At 35.3% G+C, this 18,299-nt stretch overlaps 1 protein-coding gene across 2 annotated transcripts in view; it reads left to right on the forward strand.

Annotated features, from left to right (window-relative positions):
* The window catches only part of PTPRZ1 (protein tyrosine phosphatase receptor type Z1), a 168,534-nt gene that overhangs the window by 49,870 nt on the left and 100,365 nt on the right, over positions 1–18,299 (forward strand). For both annotated transcript variants that reach the window (XM_058529032.1, XM_058529033.1), the window contains exon 2: positions 5,532–5,597. In XM_058529032.1, the coding sequence (XP_058385015.1) occupies positions 5,532–5,597 (66 nt within the window). The remainder of the gene's footprint in view (positions 1–5,531; positions 5,598–18,299) is intronic.

An 18,299-nucleotide genomic window follows, 5' to 3' on the forward strand; every position in this document is an offset into this window, starting at 1 on the left:
TCAATTAGAAATATGTGTTTATTACATACTCCGCTTTAATATTTTCATTTAAAATATACTCACTATATGAAATACATTCAACACTTTTCAGTCAACTCAGCAGACTATCTCCTTTCCTTTTTCAAAAGAAATCTAGATAAGAGGAGACAGTAGGGTGAAAACAGAAAGTGTGAAAAGTGAGGGGCTGGCCCTGTGGCATAGCGGTTAAGTGCGCGCGCTCTGCTGCTGGAGGTTAGGGTTAGGATCCAGGGTGCGCACAGACGCACCACTTGTCAGGCCATGCTTTGGCGGCGTCCCACATAAAGTAGAGGAAGATCGGCATGGATGTTAGCTTAGGTTAGCTTAGGGCCAGTCTTCCTCAGCAAAAATAGGAGGATTGGCATGGATGTTAGCTCAGGGCTGATCTTCCTCGCAAAAAAAAAAAAAAAGTGTGAAAACTGATATGACCCTTGTGCTACAGTGAGCTGTCACCAAGAATAAGTCCCTAGTGACCTGTGCAGACCCTCCGTGAGAGGCCAGTTGGGCTCTCAAACCTTTGGTTCCTCAATTTGCCACTTCTGGGTGCCCATGCCCTCCTCTACCTGGAACATTTCAGTCCCGCTCCTCAAGTCTCTCTTTGTCAAAGTCTTACTCAAGGGCTTTAAAGAGTCATCTCTAATTCTGTTCCTTTTTCTCTGCCTTTCCAGATTTCTATCAACTGACTTTTCTCCTCCTCTGAAGTTCCTTAGTGAAATATGCAGGTATAATTTACCTTGGAAAAGTCCACTTTGAGAAATCTAGTTTTAGAATCCTAGTCTTCAGTCTTAGATCTGTCCTTATTTTCTACCTGAAGTTTCTTATTCTAAGGACCACTCTATTTCTTCTGCCTGTCATATGTTTGGCCACTTTATAGCATTAAAGTGTGTGTGTGTGTGTGTGTGTGTGTGTGTGTTTTGTCAGAGCACTGCTGCTAGACTATATTGTAGGATGCAGGTGATAAATTGTTGATCAACATGAAGTGGAGACTTTCTTTAGGGTAAGGGCAAAATCAGAGTCATTTTTATAATTAAAATATTTATAATGGTATTTTCAGTAGGAAATGAGCACTTGGATTTTTTTTTTTTTTTTTTTTTGGTTTAAAAAACTTGAGCAGGGGCCGGCCCCGTGGCGCAAGCGGTTAAGTGCGCGCGCTCCGCTGCGGCGGCCCGGGGTTCGCTGGTTCGGATCCCGGGCGCGCACCGACGCACTGCTTGGTAAGCCATGCTGTGGCGGCGTCTCATATAAAGTGGAGGAAGATGGGCACAGATGTTAGCCCAGGGCCGTCTTCCTCAGCAAAAAAAGAGGAGGATTGGCGGATGTTAGCACAGGGCTGATCTCCTCACAAAAAAAAAAAAACAAACAAACAAAAAAACTTGAGCAAAAGAAATGCTAAGTTTATCTATATCTTCCATGTGGTAGTTATCAAAATTTAATTTCCATTATCTGAGTGTAAAGAAAAATAAAGGAATATATATATATACACACATACATATATGCATATTTTCATATATGTATGTGCTCAAGGTAAATACAAGATGGAATATATTGAAACAGAAATGTTTAAGGTTACCTGAAATAATATAAAGCAAATTTTTCTCTGTTTTGGTAGCAAGTGAAAAAGCCACTTCATGAAGAATATTTTTTCAGGATAAATGTTACAGTAGCCTTAAAAAAAAGATTTACTAATGTCTTCTTGTTGTGCATCATGTGTACAATTCATTCCTGAAATTTGTTTCTTGGTTTTATCACTATAAAACACTCACACCAAAACAGACCTGACAAATACTTTTAAATGGAAATAAACAAAATGTTAAAACTAAAGAAACTAAAATTCACAGAAACAGAAAAAAATTCTGTATTTTATTATTTTAATTGATTTAAAATTGTGTAAGCACTTTGATAGATTCTATTTTATATAGGATTTACTGGTTTTCAAAGTATATAATACAAGAAGAAAAGTGAACCTAGCTTCTTTTTTCTTGTTCATTGGAGCTATCACATCTCATCTATCAGACCTCTAAGTAGAATTTTAAAAGTGGGGTACTCTCTCACGCCCAAGGACTATGTAATTAGCATATGAATGTGTAACGGATTGTTTGAAGTAACAATTAAGGGAACAATACATAAAGGAACTGAAGAGAGCTACCAACACCTGGGAATCTTGTATTGAAAAAAGCTTTCTTAATGTAAGTAATTAAAAACCAAGGACAAATGCTCATTGTGTAGCATCGAAGCCCTACAAGGAAAGCTAAAATCTGCTGATATTTTGCTGTCATCTTTTAGACTGAATCACTAAAACAAAAGCTTACTGTTTTATTGATTTCAATGGAATACTTGTTAAATGTAGGTTTTGTTAGGTATTTGAATCTCCTGAAATCTTCAAAATGCATTTATGTGTCAAAAATGTCTTACTTTTAAAAAAATATTTATATTTAAAACATATAATAGATGATGATAAATCTTTTCCCTATGGGTCAGTGCAAAGTTTCAGAGGAAAATTCCAACTGATGGCCTGGTCAATTCAGGTATACAGTCAATTCTCTATAATTTATTTGTCCAAATAATCCCTGCAGATCAAGCTCTAACCCAGTGTATTGCTTTATTTTGTTTCTCTTGAAGGCATACATGCTGTAGGGGTTTCTGCTCAGACAAAGCACCTTAAGAGAGTAACCAATAGCTTAGGATTGTTAGGAATCCTTGATATTGGGGAAGGCTCAGTGGAGTATGAGGCAGGAGCCATGCGTTATTGTTTCCATTTTTGTCGCTTACTATCTGTACAAACCACTTGTATTTCTTTGGCATGAATTACCTTATCTCTAAAATAGGTAGATTGTTAAAGTCTGAGTCAAATGACCTTTGAGGCCATTTCTAACATCCAATTGTATATATTCCTTGATCTTGAAGAAACACTTGTCCCCAGAATTTAACCTTAAATGACTGTCATTCTAAGGGAAACTCTATTTGAAAAATAAATTATGAACCTAATATCTAGTTTTTAAGTGGAAAAACAAATATATGCATGAATATTCATAGCAGAATTCCTCGTAATAGCCAAAAAGAGGAAGTAGCCCAAGTATCCATCAGTTGATAAATGGATGAATAAGTATGGTATATCCATTGTCAAAACAAAAATTGCACCACACAAAGTTAAATAGGTAAGGAAGACTTTATTCAAGGCCATTGCAATAGCTGAGAGAAGCCAGAACCGAATCGGAACTCAAGTCTGGTGAAGCAGAGGGGGTAAGGTTTTTTAAGGACTGGGCCCCCTTGGAAAAGTATTGCAGGGCGTTAGGGGGAAGTCACAGGCCATCTCTGTGTGCTTCTTGGCTTTGCCTAAAGGGAAAATAAACACGTATCTTTATGACAGGAGGTAGTTTTTGCAAGTTGGAGCAAGGCACCCCACCAAAGTTAGGCTGCTACACTCCCACAGAAGCTGGGAGATGAGTGCTCTTTCCTTTTATGGTTACATTTCAAACAGATGGTTCCTCCGTCCTCGAGAAGTACATTCCTTGTTGTAAAACTGGTGTGTGGCTATTAAAAAAGATTTAGATCTCAAAGAGGTAGAGAAAGGACGTACAATCACAAGTTTTCTAAACTAAATGCTCTAAGAAAAGGGGGGTCAGGGGCCTAGAAGCAGGAAGAACCCTGTCCAAAGTTTAGTCAGCCGAGGGGAACTTTAAGGCCATCTTGGTCACCATACAATGGAGTGTTATTAGGCAATAAAACGGAATGAAGTACTGACACGTGCTGCAACATGGATGAACCTCGAAAACATTAATTATGCTAAGTTAAAGAAGCCAGTCACAAAAGGTCATATATTGTGTGATTCTGTTTATATGAAATGTCTAAAATATGCAAATCTATAGAAACAAAGTAGATTAGTGGTTGCCTAGGCCTAGGGGATGTGGGGTTGGGGTTGGGAGTGGCAGCTAAAGGGTATGGGATTTCTTTTGGGGGTGATGAAGATGTTCTAAAATTGTTTGTAGTGATAATTGCACAACTCTGTGAATATACTAAAAGCCATTAAATTGTACACTTTAATGGGCACATTATACGGTGTGCAAACTATATTTCAATAAAGCTGTTATAAAAACAAATACATGTGAAATGTGCTACATGGCCAATGGAACATTTACCTATATTTATGAATAATAAAAATTTTAAAACAAAAACAAAATTCTTATTTCTCCAAGGTAAGTTTTGGTTTTGAATAATCTATGGGTTCAGAATGTATATTTCTGGTAGCTGACCTACTTTTTAGTTTTTATAAAATAATTTAGCAGTTATTTATTACCATATTGCACTAATCAGAGAGTATATGATGTGGAAGAGAGGAAAATAATTTCTGCAATATCCTTAGATATTTGCATTCTTGAAATTGGGAACTGTCAATAAAGAGAAAACAACTGTGTAGAGAAAATAATAAGAAATAGAGTTTCTTTTGCCACATGATGAGAAAGATAAATATATTTATGGTGTGGTATGGCATAAATTAATCTTTGCATTCAAATGAAAGCTATATTGACAGAACCCCAATTTATGAGTAAGTAATGTTCCACAAGTCCATTTGTAAACTAGCTATTTGTAGCCTTTTCTACAGAAAGAATTTTGTCACCGCTGATCAGGTTCCAAACCTAGCTCACAGAGGTTTGTTTTACCCACACTGTAGCTGACAAGGAGTACTAATATTAGTACAGTCTGCGGTTAAGGGACAATGGCGCAGGAAAAAGGAGGATGAATCATAACATCCTCATTTCTTGAGTGCCGGCATGGCTCCAGGCAAAATTTTGAATTAGGCAGAGTACGACTTTGGCTTCCATCCATTTTTCTTTCTACATCTCTTGCCCCATATTCAAGATCTAGATCCTCTATCGCTAGGTCATGAGGTGTCCACTACTTTCATGAGGAGGTCCACTTTTATGATGCCCCAAGCTTCCCACTGCATCACTCCACTCAGGCATCTCTGTTCCTCCAAGATTTACCTATACTGTGTAACATAACCTCTCTTCCACCTTCCAGCTGACATACACACATTTAAATACCCATTCCCACAAGGCAGCTAATTTTGTTTTGCATTACAAAAGAAGCAAATTTTGAAAATGTCATAACTTCTGGATCCCCCTAGAAAGATTTACAGATAAGACTTGGGGTGATAACCTACAAGTAACTCTAATCAATAGGAAGTAAGACAAGCTGTCCTTTCTGACCCCAGTCTCTCTTTGGGATGAACCTCTCTGGGTTGCTCCTGCTTTACCCAGAATATTTTCTTTCTCTTTGCCTGAACTTCAGCATTTTTTAAATGTACCCCCTCAAATTTACACTAACTACCAGAAAAGGGACAATGAAGACTATAATGGTGGTAGTTGGAGTTGAGAGGAAACATTGGGAAGATGACACGGAAAGGAGTAATCGAGGACCATTTATGGTATGAATGATGTGGGCATCTTATATTTTTTTAACTTGGAGAGATATATTTTGTTACACATTGATCAGTTCGTTTTTCTTGGTTATAGATTGGGCTTATGGATACTACAGACAACAGCGAAAACTTGTTGAAGAGATTGGCTGGTCCTATACAGGTAAACATTTTATTATATAGTGAGATGCAACAGAAAATTTTATTGTTTAGTGTAAAAGAAAACTTTGTAACTCAACACATCATTTTAACTTAGCTACATGGATATGCAATTAGATTAATTAATAAAAATGTATCAGATGCAAAGTGATTTTTAGTGGACTTTCTATGAGCAAATTGGATGGTGTAGGGCATATTGGTATCAGATAGAACTGGATTTGAATCCCAGGTCCACACTAGCTATATATCTCCTTGGAAAAAATGCATAACCTTCCTGAGGCTCAGTGTTTTCATGTGTGGAATGGAGGGTTGTTCTGAGCATTAAATGAGATAAATGAAGTTGGCGTAGTGCCTCCTTATAAATAGAGAGCTCTCAATAAATGTTAAATACTATTGTTGTTATGGTCACAGTAGTGATTTTTTTGTTCATTTAACAAATTTTGATGGGATTCTTGCTCTCAGAAGGGGCTTCTTTCTGAATTACTGTGCTGAGTTAGTTGGAATCAGAGTCTAAAATGATTTTGTACGACTGCCAGACTTGGCTTAGAGCATCATGAATAGCTGAAGTTGGCTTAAAATAGTTACAAGCAGAAATCCTGATCAGAAACCCTAGGTGAGAAAAGAAGCCCTAGGCCTGATGGGAAGAGCATGGCTGGAATCTGGATGCCTGGTGACCATCTGAGACAGAGTTGAGGAGCAGAGTTGGGTACTCATTAGAAATAAAATTGGGTTGATAAGATGGAATTGGATTAGTAGGGCTTTAACATGAACCTAGCCAATTTGGACTTTATTTTATAGATTAAGGGCAGTAGCATGATGGATTTTGTAGATAGGCATGCATTTTATTTCTTATTTTGTTCTTTCTTTAAAAGTAGCAAATATTCATTGTAGAAGATTTAGAAAATATGTTCAGGCACAAAGAGGAATATAAAAATCACTCTTCAACTCTTTCCATGGTATCCTCTAAAAAAATTGGTGTATTCCTTTCGGGCTGGTTTTTATTATTTCATGTTTGTATATTTTATACATAGAGTTATGCATCCAGTTTAGTCTAGAAATTATTTTTGAGCATTTCCTCATTTCATTGATGATTCTTGTTGATCATGGTACTGAATGTCTGCCTTATAGTCCATTGAGTAAATGTTTTATTTTTAACTATCCCTTATTTTTGGATATTTAAGCTACTATAAACAATTACAAATAGATGAATAGATTGATATAAGTTTTTATTTGTATTTTTATCATTTCTTTATGAGAGAATCCTTGATATGTAGTAACTGAATAGAAAAAAAATAAAGGCTTTCAGAATTCTTGATACACATGGTCTAATTGCCTTCCAGAGGTTACACTAGTATATAAGTATGTGACCTACATGAATGCTATCCAGGATTTATGATTGTCATTTTGAAAATCTTTACTAATTTGATAGCTTAAAAAATGACATTTTATTTCAATTTGTTTTGTTTGATCACCACCCAAGTCAAGATTTTAATTTCTATTAGCCATTTGTATTAGCCCTTCTATGAAATAAGTTAAATTAGAACATGGAAAATAATCAGGATATTCATCAGAGCAAGAAAAATGAACAAATTAAGGCATACGTATACAGTGGGTTACTTTCAGACGGGTATGAGGTAGATCTCTATCATGTTGTATGGAAGGACCTGCCCTTAATTTACCCATTTATAATTATAAACCATATATCTAAGGAATACTGTTTTTTTATTTTTAATTTTTAATTTTTTTAAATTCTGAGAAATATACAAGCAAAAATTATCCATGATTCTATGCCACTTTTAATTATTTAAATGCAGTTCTTTCTTTTTCTTCTGTTTTGTTTATGTTTTGCTATTACATACCCAATGTAATGAACATCCTCAAACTCTAGTTATTTGAGAAATTTTTTTTTTCAGAAAAATGGATGGTAATAAAAAGGGTTTTTGTATCAAAGTGCCTAAATATTTATGGTTAGATAATTATATAATTAATAGCAATGGTCAAATTAATTTCAGAAAATTGTGTTAATTTATTCATTTCCCCACATTTTCACTAATACTAATTTTAAAAACTTTGGTTAATTTGATTGACAAAAAGTAGAGTCTCATTTTTAAGTTGCATTTTCCTGATTACTTAATTTCTTAAATTATCCCAAACAACAAGGTCTAGGTTAGGGTTTTGGGAGGACATATGATAGATAAATACTACTTGAGATAATGGTTAAGTGAATAGGAATGGTAGAAGACATGAATAGCTAGTACTAAAAAATGGACAATCCATTTTTTTATCCTAAAAAATTTCACTTGTGTTTTTATTGAAAATGTACATGTTATTTTCTATTTGAATAAATTTGCATGTAAGTTTCTCTGGCCCTGGGCCAATTTTTCTCTATTATATATGTAACTCATACAACATAAAGATTTTAAAGTAAGTTATTTTAATAGGTAAAGATAACTTTTAAGTACCTTTAAATTATATTTAAAGTGAGAATTTTAAGTAAAGTATTTAAACAGAAGAAGAAAAACATTTTCCCTTCGTCTGACTTTATTAAAACAATACTGAGGCTAAAATAATATTAACAATAAAATAATCATCAAGCAAGAACAAAGACAAAGACAAATCCAAAGAAAAAGGTAAAAATTTGTAGAAAATGATTGCTAACATGTTTGTCTACTTCTGAAACATTTGGGAATTTTGAGTATTCAAATACATTTCTGATTATATAGCTCAAGTATATTGTTACGTTTAATGAATTATTTAAGAAATTCCCCTAAAATTACTTTGATTATAATAAAGAAAAGCCAAAATGCTTCTCCTAAAAATTTTTTTGGCATCATGCTATATTCTTTAAAGACAAATATCACTTATTTTTACAGAAAGTTGGTTTTAGTTAGATAGTAATATATATGCACTGATATGAAAGAAACTTTTCATCTCTGTTTTTATATGTACCACCAATTGGGTTCTAAATTTATTAACTGATGTAACAAAGTATTGTATTGTTGTCTTTTCAAAATCTTTTTATACTTTGTAACTTTGTATCCAACAACTATAATCCATTTTGTCTTTCTTTTTCTCCAAAATCGGAATCCTAGTGTTTTGTAAAAGTGACAGCTCATTTTTACCTCCCTAATAATTATGAGAAACATGTTAGTTAAGACTATGAATGCTTGGAGCACATCCCTAACCACGGAAGATGACATCATGATGGACAGGCCCCTGATTCTCCGGGAAAATATCTGCTGATGTCACCATCTGGATATTATTTAATACAGGATATCTTTTTAAAAGATTTATTTAGGTAGCAGTAGTGGTTTGGGAATGCTGCTTCAAGGATAAACTTTTCTCCAAGGAATTTTTCATAAAGATTAAACCTCTTCGTGTTTTAGCCTGTTACATTTGTATTTTTATTTTTAACTACTAAGAATATCACAAGCCATCTTTTAAAAATTCACCACTGTATTATTGTTTACATCATTTTTGCGGTGGATAAAAAGTAATATATAACTGTTGTAAAAAACTTGATATGCAGAGATATGTTCATAAAATAAAAATCATCTGGTTTAGTTTTGTTAACAACTAACTTCCTAGTTTCAAAAGTAGAACCGAAGCAGGTTATTTTCCCCTAACCAACGAATGTTTAAACAGAGAACACAGACATTTACCAAGTATGAGTAAGTGAAAAACAAGCTTTAATGCATCGTCATTCTCCCTAAACCTAGAATCAGAAAATGGAGGACCTACAGCCCAGAGAGAGAAAGGGTTACAGTTCTTACCATCCTAAGCAAGGGCCAATGTGTGTCGACTGATGGAGTGATGTGTGTTTCCCGGAAGCGCGGGGTCCCTGAGCAGCTGGGTGTGCCTCATCAGATCAGGAGAAGACAGCAGTTTTACCAGTGGGTTTAGGCAGATACCACAGTGCATATGCTATTATCTTAGGAGGAAGCCGCAGAGCTCTTCCTTTTAGTGGGCTAATTGCATATAGACATGGCATCTATAGAGTGACCAGGCTCTCATAGATGGGTGTGTGCATAAACAATGCACAGTTCTTTGCTTTATAATCAAGTTGCACCGTCTTGCTCTTAACTTAAGACCTATTGGCTTCAGCTCCTTTAGGAGACAGTCTAGTGATCAAAGGGATAGATTCAGTAAAAAGTGTCATTTGCTGTGGAGTGGTCTGGTAGGTCTCAAAAGGCGATGTTCCGGAGTTGGGATGAGAGTGGAGTTTCAGATGAGGACGTTTTACAACTGCTTAGCGCAAACTGAGTGTGGGTTGATTATTTTGTCTGAATTCCTAGAGCGTCCAAAAGAAAACAAATGAAAGTTTTTGTCTAACTGAACGTCTCTCTCCCAAGCAAATCACACTGAAACCAAGTGTTTAAAATGTGGATTATTCACTATAAAGTTTATTATCTCTTTTTATTTTTAATACAAGTAGTTAAAGATTGGTATATTTTCAATTTCTATGCTTATTGTTTCACCTAAAAAATGAAAAACTATGCTAACTGTATAAAATTTAAGGATAAATTAGGTTTAAGATTCTTAAATTTAACTAATTGATGAATGGCTGAAGTAAGCTGGTTTTGACCACGCTTAGTCCTAGTTTTGTTCATAACAGCTTGTTGAGCTATATGTTTCTGTTCCGTCTTGCATTGTGCTATCATTTAAATTTGTCAGATTAGCTGCAATCTCAGAAGGAAGGACTTGCCCTTGAATATTTTTACATATAGAATTCTATTAATAAAAATTACTAAGACACTCATAACATCTGTCTGTAAGAGAGCTCATTGCTGTACCGTAAGCCATTTAAAAATATGATAGGCATGTCAAACATTATTTAAATGGAATCACTTAGGCTAAGGTTGTTTATGAAAGATTACACGATTATAATATGTGAAGAAACAATAGAAATCCCTGCTGGCTACCAGAAGGGTGGAGAAACAGAGGATAGAAGGGGAGGAGAAGGTATTACTCTTTCTGTTGTATTTTTTTACACAGGTTAAAAACAACTTTTCTTTTCAGGATGTGTGCTATAATTATGCTGAGAAATGACAGGGTTGGTAAATACAGTGGACAGTCCCTTTTTTAAAGTCATTATGGGAAGATGAGCACTGAGACGAAAGAGGAAATTGTAAATCTGGGAATGTCAGTGCTAAAATCCAGTTCTTTTCATAGTAACTTCATTTCATTTAAGGGTTTCAGAAAATGAATTTCCTTCTTCCTATTAACCTTAAATTTTAGAGAATGCCCAAACTAAGACAATTCAGTGAAGAAAAAAGATTTTTGATATCATGAATACATAGCCAACGATTATCAAGTGAGATGTTAAAATATTCCTTCTATTTGAGTTGTTAGACCTCTGCAACTTCAAGCAATGGTAAGATCATCAGAATATGATGGACTTTGCTCTATTCTTAGAAGTGGTCACTATTGAAATGCAGTCTTTGTTTCCTGGACTTTTAAAAATATTCTGTGGTTTCTTTTTCAGTATATGTAAAGCAACTTGAAATTGAAAATTCTATATTGGTATATTCTCAAGTGTTCTTAAACCTAGACACCTTTAAAGTTTTAGTTAAAGAGTTGCCTTGGATACAAGTTAGGAAGGCCACACAGGAGTCACTATTAAACACCTGGCTGAATACCCCAGAATGAGGGAGTCTTTAAATATCCAATTTGATTGTTTCCTTAAATAGAATATCCTGTCTAAATAGTATTTCCATTTCAATAAATATATATACTAGAAGATACTACTTATGGAAAACAAAAGAGTCATAATACAAGGTTGTATATAGTGTGGTTTGATGTTTGGCATTTATTTTAGGATATATTTAGGTTTAGTGTTTTGCTTCTCTAACCTAGGAGAAAGTAGGCCAAACGTCACTCAGAAAGAAAATTTGAATCCATGTAGAATAATGGCTGATTTCTGGCTTGTCCAGGCCTCTTTTTACTTCTAGAATCTGAAATATCATTTTACGTATTATATTTTTCTCTTTGACTTGTCATTCCTTATAGTAGACTACTCATTTCTCATTTCTTTTTTATTTATTTATTTATTTATTTATTGGTGAGGAAGATTGGCCCTGAGTTAACATCTGCTGCCAATCTTCCCCTTTTTGCTTGAGGAAGACTGTCCCTGAGCCAATATCTGTGCCAATCTTCCTCTACTTCTTGTATGTGGGGCACAGTCACAGCATGGCTTCATGAGCGGTGTGTAGGTCCATGCCTAGGATCTGAAACCATGAAACCCAGGCCCCTGAAATGGAGCATGTGAACTTAACCACTATGCCACTGGGCCAGCCCCTCATTTCTCATTTCTAACTTAGGAGTGAAAAAGCAAGTTCCAGAACTCTGTGTATAGAATCATCTCATTTCTGTAAAAAGTTATATATTAATATGGGCAACCTTTTGTCAGTGGTTACCCCTCAGGAATGGAACTATGGAAGGCCATAGGAGATAGGAGACTTCACCTCTTACAGCATACCGTTTATCTTGTGCTAGATTTTTTAACAAGTATATTGAAACAAAGGTTTTCAACTTACTTAGATTAGTTTTAGCTCAAAAGGACAAGGTACTTGGATAAGAACTGCAGCTTTGTGTTTTCACCAGTCAGAAAGCAGGGTCTCTGCTTGGTGAGAGGATGTCACAGACATCTAATCAGAGCATGAGGGCACCCAGCGTCAGGCTTCCTGTATATCACTAACATGCAGACTGACCAGCAGCTGAACTGCTCTGTATTGCAGTTTACTTACCTGTAAAATGTTTTTAATAATGCCCTACATAATTGTGCATGGATTAAATAAATGTTGTAAGAAAGCTCTTTGAGCGAATATACTACAAATCCAAGTGATTATTGTTTGGCGGTGTCTTACTTAACTTGAGCCCAAACAGATTGAACAAGTCTGGGCATATCTGGTAATCTCACAAGATTTAGGAGTTGATTTGCTTGAATGCATATTATAGACAGATATTTCCTATCATCTGTATGTTTTTAAAAGTTTAGCTAAGATTTATGTTGTGGGCAAACTTTTCTTGTGTCTTGTGCTAAATGTGATGAGTAAAGTATGCCTCTTTGTAGAGGCTTAATAGGGTTCAGTTAAGTGATTTAAAACTCAGAATGTGTCTGCAACCATCACTTAGTATAGAATTGAAAAAAAAATAAAGATGTGGCTGCAGAAGAGCATCAAAAGTAAATAATCATTGCTAAATTGATCCATAGTAAAACTATACACTAATGAGTATTCCCCCATGAGTAAAGTTAAAATTGCAGTGATTATCTCATCTAGCCTCATAACTAACCCTGCTGACAGTATCTGGTAGAGTCTTGAATGGACTGGACAAGTCCTTTGGCAGCTCAAGATGAAAAAATCTAGCTGTTTCTCCTTCTGTCTGGGCTCAAACTTCTGGGCTTTGTGTCTGGGGTATTGTCCTCCTACTTTTTTCTGGACCTCCTTTATCTCACTTTCTGTGCTCTTTACTTTGGAGTGCCCTAGTTCACATAATATATCTTTCAGCAAAAGAAAAGAAAAGAAACTATTCCATGGTTAATAAAAACCATCTAAGATTAAAACCATCAAAGATTAAAACCATCTAAGATAAAAACCATCTAAGTTTGTGTCTCACGCAAAATTCCTTCAAATGTTTTCAACTTGTAGGCAAAATACCATTGCAATTATTTTAAGTCAACCTATGTCACCTTTTGATTTTATGAGTCAGTAAAAGCCGAGTGCAAGGCTTATTTAGTTAGTTTCCTATGTTTTCTGTATTGTAATTCTGACTATTTAAACCAAGGATTTTCAAAGAGCAGAAAGATGAAAAATATGTAAATGACTCTTTTCTTATGTTCAGAAAGATTCTTAAGTGAGCTCTATTTTCATGACTGAAGCACAGAATTGCAAAAATAATTTTGAAATATATTCAGGTGTGTTTAGGACTTATTGATTTTATTCCCTTTATCCATTGAATGTATATATGTATCTATGTGGCTATCTCTCTATCCTGCTATCTATGAATACCAGCTGTCTGTTTTGACCATGTAGTATGTTTGTTCAGGTAAGAAACTCCTTGAATGGGCCAGAGCTAGGACTTTTCCTGGCTAGAGTGCAGAGGATTGTAGAGGTTCTTTGTGGCCTCTGAAACACTGGCCTCCAAACTGCTATAAACTGTGCAAGGAGCTTCTTAACTATCATGGAATATTCTGGGATACTTTTAACAGCTGCCTAGATTCATTCCTCAAACTATGTAAGCCTTGGGTTCCATGAGGAAGGAAGAGAACTTGAGCCCTATTTAGAGACTGGTTCAGAGCAGTGTCTGGTAACCTAGGGAGATGGGCATGATGGAAGTCAGAACCCAGGGAGAGGCAGTAGGGGACCCCTGAGAGACAGTTATCATGACTGAGAAAGAAACTTGGCAGCAGAAGCTGAGTGCCGAGTGGAACCTAGCATCTTCGGGAGCAGGTTCCAGATTCTGTGTGATGCTCCTGGCTTTGCGAGGCCGATTCCCATCCAGAGCCTCCTTCACTCTCAAATGCCTGTATGTGCTGTCCTGGAAAAAAGAGCCCAAGCAACTCTACTGTGGGGCTCCTTCTCAAAGAGCAGGAAGTGAGAAGAGGAAGACCCTGAGGGTTCCAAGATGGAAGCATGGGGCAGGCCAGCACAGGTGCAGGATACCAGTCCGGTCACCAGTCACCCGTAGTCAGGGAAGTGATTGACGATCTCCAGGGAAGGAGCAGCTTTGGACTTAAAATCAGATTCTTGTCCACATGGGCTAAACTTTATTCCTGTAAGAGATGTTATTCAGCTCTCTAATTTAACAGAATAACTTTTGATGACAAGTGAAGAAAGAGGAGACTATATCCAGGCTGAGGAGACTGAATGTGATAAGACTACAGATGCCTGTCTGATCAATTGCTCCCAATAACAAGATGTATGAAGTGTAGAGATCCAAGCTATTATCTTAATGAGTATTATGAGTAAAGATCTGGTGTATGTTGTTCCCCAAAATGAAAATCACTTCACTTATTTCTCATTATAGAAATAATACATGGAGGGGCCAGCCCGGTGGCATCGTGGTTAAGTTCACACCCTCCGCTTAAGCAGCCCGGGGTTCGCAGGTTCAGATCCCTGTTGTGGATCTATGCACTGTTTATCACGCCATGCTGTAGCAAGTGTCCCATATATAAAGTAGACAAAGATGGGCACAGATGTTAGCCCAGGGCCAATCTTCCTCAACAAAAAGAGAAAGATTGGCAATAGATATTAGCTCAGGGCTAATCTTCCTCACCAAAAAAAAAAAAGAATGTTCATTTAAGAAAAATCATGTATATATGATTCATCTAAATATATATTTATTTATATATAAAATGTAAATATATAAATGTATTCATGCTTATGAATATCAATATTTATAAGCATAATATAAACATGTATTTATAAATGTAAGTATATTTATATAAATAAGGTAAATATATGAAATTTAAATAAATTGATATATAAATATATATATAAAATAACTGGACTTTATAGCAAAATAGCTATAAATCTTAATGAATTGGAAAACAAAAAAAGCTGTATTATGTAGCCCTTTGCCACCTGGAAATTAAAACAATAGCAGAGATACCCGGAATCAGCGTCAAAGCAAATTCAAAGGCTGGCACATGCCAAACTAGATCATTTCTGAACTGTGTATGGCTGATCTAGCTTTTTTATGTGTGCGGTTCCTGTCCTTGCCTGTTTCATGAGTATCTCTAGGAGGTAATAACTGCTTGCAGCACTTTTCTCCTAAATAACATATAGTTTTCTTTTATAAAACTCCGAAAGGTTGTTCCTGAAGATCACTTACATTTATACCTGTAGTGCCCTCTTGAGAAGAGATATTTCTATGTATCTGAGGGGGCTGTATTTGGACCTATTTCTACTTGACCATAGCAGGTGAACTTCTTTGCTGATCAATAAAGTTGGAAGTAAGATGTTAATCATCTCTATCCTTGAGGAGTAGGTAATAAATTGTCATTAGTGTGGAAAAGGGTAATATTCTCTTAGAAAAAGGGTCATATCATTATACATTTGCATTTCACCCAGACTCAATCTGGCCAGGATTCCATCGAGGGCACTTAAAGTACCACACAATTTGATTTTCTTCTCTGCTGTGGTGCAATATATTCACTTTGCATTCATTTCACAATCTGGGATCATTATCCCAGCTCAGTGAGAATCAATTTCTCATAGTTGATTGTCTGAATCACTGCCAGCTCAGTCACATTTTCTACATCATTTACCAGAAAGTATAGTTTTTTGAAAAGTCAGAACAATTATGCAGGTAACCTATAGCCTTGATATGCCCTCAGAATGTACTTCAGAGCAGTCACCCACTCTTGGAGCTCAAATTCTTCTGCAAATTGATCGACAATGTTGCTGACCTGTAGATCAAAGGATTCTCCATTCCAATTCACCATTTTCTGAGTCTCTATTGACATGAAAGAGTTCATTCTCTTTTGAAAGGAGAACAGTTCATCTTTAGAGAGCAGCCTCTATTATTTCCTTTTAGCAGAATAATTACATCTTCAATTTCTGTGGAGACAATGAAGAAAACCAGTTCTGGATATGTTTATGTGGCTTCAGAGTAGATTTGGGGAGAAGGTCCTATGACTTTTAATTATGATCCTTTACCTCCAAAATGTACATGTTTTGGTAAATTGTAATAACTCTTCTACTCCTTTCATTTATGGAGATTGCTTGCTCATGCCTAAGCACAAAAAAGAAGGCTTGATTTAAAATCCAAGTCCTATTGACATGTTTTTATGCCATCAACATTTTAAAAAGTAAATTGAATGAAAATTGAGTTGTAGCTTAGGATGCAAATTCCTCTAATATATCTGGACTTTGTTTAATCATTTATGAGTTATCACTGCAAGACATTTATATAGATTAGATACCACAGAGATCTAAGGAACTATATTTATTTGATCCTAATTAATATTTGGCCTTAAATAGATAATCACACCACTTTCCAATTTCCTAATGTTAAGCAATTAAACAGCAAGCAGTTGTTGGCCAGATAAATATTAAACTTTGCCAAGTAGATATATGCAAGTTTTTCACCATATTTAGACTATGTAGAAATAGATTACAAGACATGTCGAAATTCACATGCCTTAGGAAGATTGTATGTTATAGGTTATCACTGAAAAAAATGTTTATTATCTGTTTAATTGTGTTAAAGTTCATGCTAAATTATCACAGAAGTAGTTTAGCATATGTTGTTTTGCTCACAGTATGTGAAGATACATCAAATAAAAATAACTTTTTATGAATATCTATATGAAAGTGCTTCATATTCAAATAACATTAAAAATAACCAGGGCCGGCCCAGTGGCATGTGGTTGGGTTCGCACACTCTGCTTCTGCGGCTCAGGGTTCATGAGTTCAGATCCCAGGCGTGGACCTACACACCAGCTCGACAAGCCATGCTGTGACGGCATCCCACATACAAAATAGAAGAAGATTGGCACAGATGTTAGCTCAGGGCCAATCTTTCTAACAACAAAAATAATAAAATAAATAATAATAATAATAAAATACTGGATTAGTAAGGAATTCCATTTTCCTAATTGTAATATTCCTAAATTTTTGCATTTTGGTCCTTTTTAAAGAATGAAATTGCCAAAGGAGCTATTACAATGGTAAGAAAAAAGGGAACATTAAATATAGATAGTTTATCATCTAGACCAGTGTTACTAAACTTCAGTGTGCATCAGTTACTGGAGGGCTTACTAAAATGAGATTGCCAGGTCTGACTTCCAGAATTTCTGATTCAGTAAATCTGAAATAGAGGCTGCAAATTTAATATCTAACAAATTCTTGAGTGATCCTGCTTCTGCTGGTCTGAGAAACCTCGTATTACAATATCCAGAATCTAGATCAATCTCTGCTGGTATTGCCTTAATTTGTGGAATGAATGAATGATAGAGTAAAAAAGATACAGCATATGCATGAATACCTTTATACATGTGAAAATGTTTTAGCTCTCTAGATATGGTATATTGACATGAAAGAATATTATTATTGCTTCTATTTAATATGTAATAAAATTTTAAATGTTATTTTTGAAACCTGCTCTCTGCATCAGTAAAGAGATGAGGTGAGTTTTTGAACAATTGTTAATACAACTAACATTAATTTACTCATCTAGAGAGGGTCCTATTTACCTGTATAGGGAAGTTCCTGGCCTTGGTGGGCCCAGTGAGAATCCCTCACCAGTGAGTCTGGCTGCAAGCTATCTTTTTCTTGAATTACTCTAGATACATTTATCTCTGGCAATTTCCAAGGAATGTTCTTTTTCATAACCTTTCTTAAATGATTTTTCATTGACCTGGTTCCCAAAAAGCCTGGGTCCCAATGATATCAAGATTATATTATCAGTTTCTGGATTCTTTCTCCTTTTTTATTTTTTTTAGTTTCCAAATTTCGGTGTTATAGACCTCCTATGTTGTTAATAATGATTTCCTCCTAATTTTTTGGCTGTTAGTAATGTAATTTAGTGCTACTTTCAAAATTTTTAAAATAGGATAAAAATATTCCTGGATTTTTTTTTTTTTTAGTAAAGGTTGTTATTCATTCCTTTCTTCAGTAGCTGTTTGGAGTTAAGTAACTCATGTAATTGTCACGTTTCAAGTCATAATGTCAACTCCACAAGATAAATTATTTTACTGCTA

The sequence above is a fragment of the Diceros bicornis genome, chromosome 3, assembly GCF_020826845.1.
Source record: "Diceros bicornis minor isolate mBicDic1 chromosome 3, mDicBic1.mat.cur, whole genome shotgun sequence".
In the NCBI taxonomy this organism is placed as follows: Eukaryota; Metazoa; Chordata; class Mammalia; order Perissodactyla; family Rhinocerotidae; genus Diceros; species Diceros bicornis.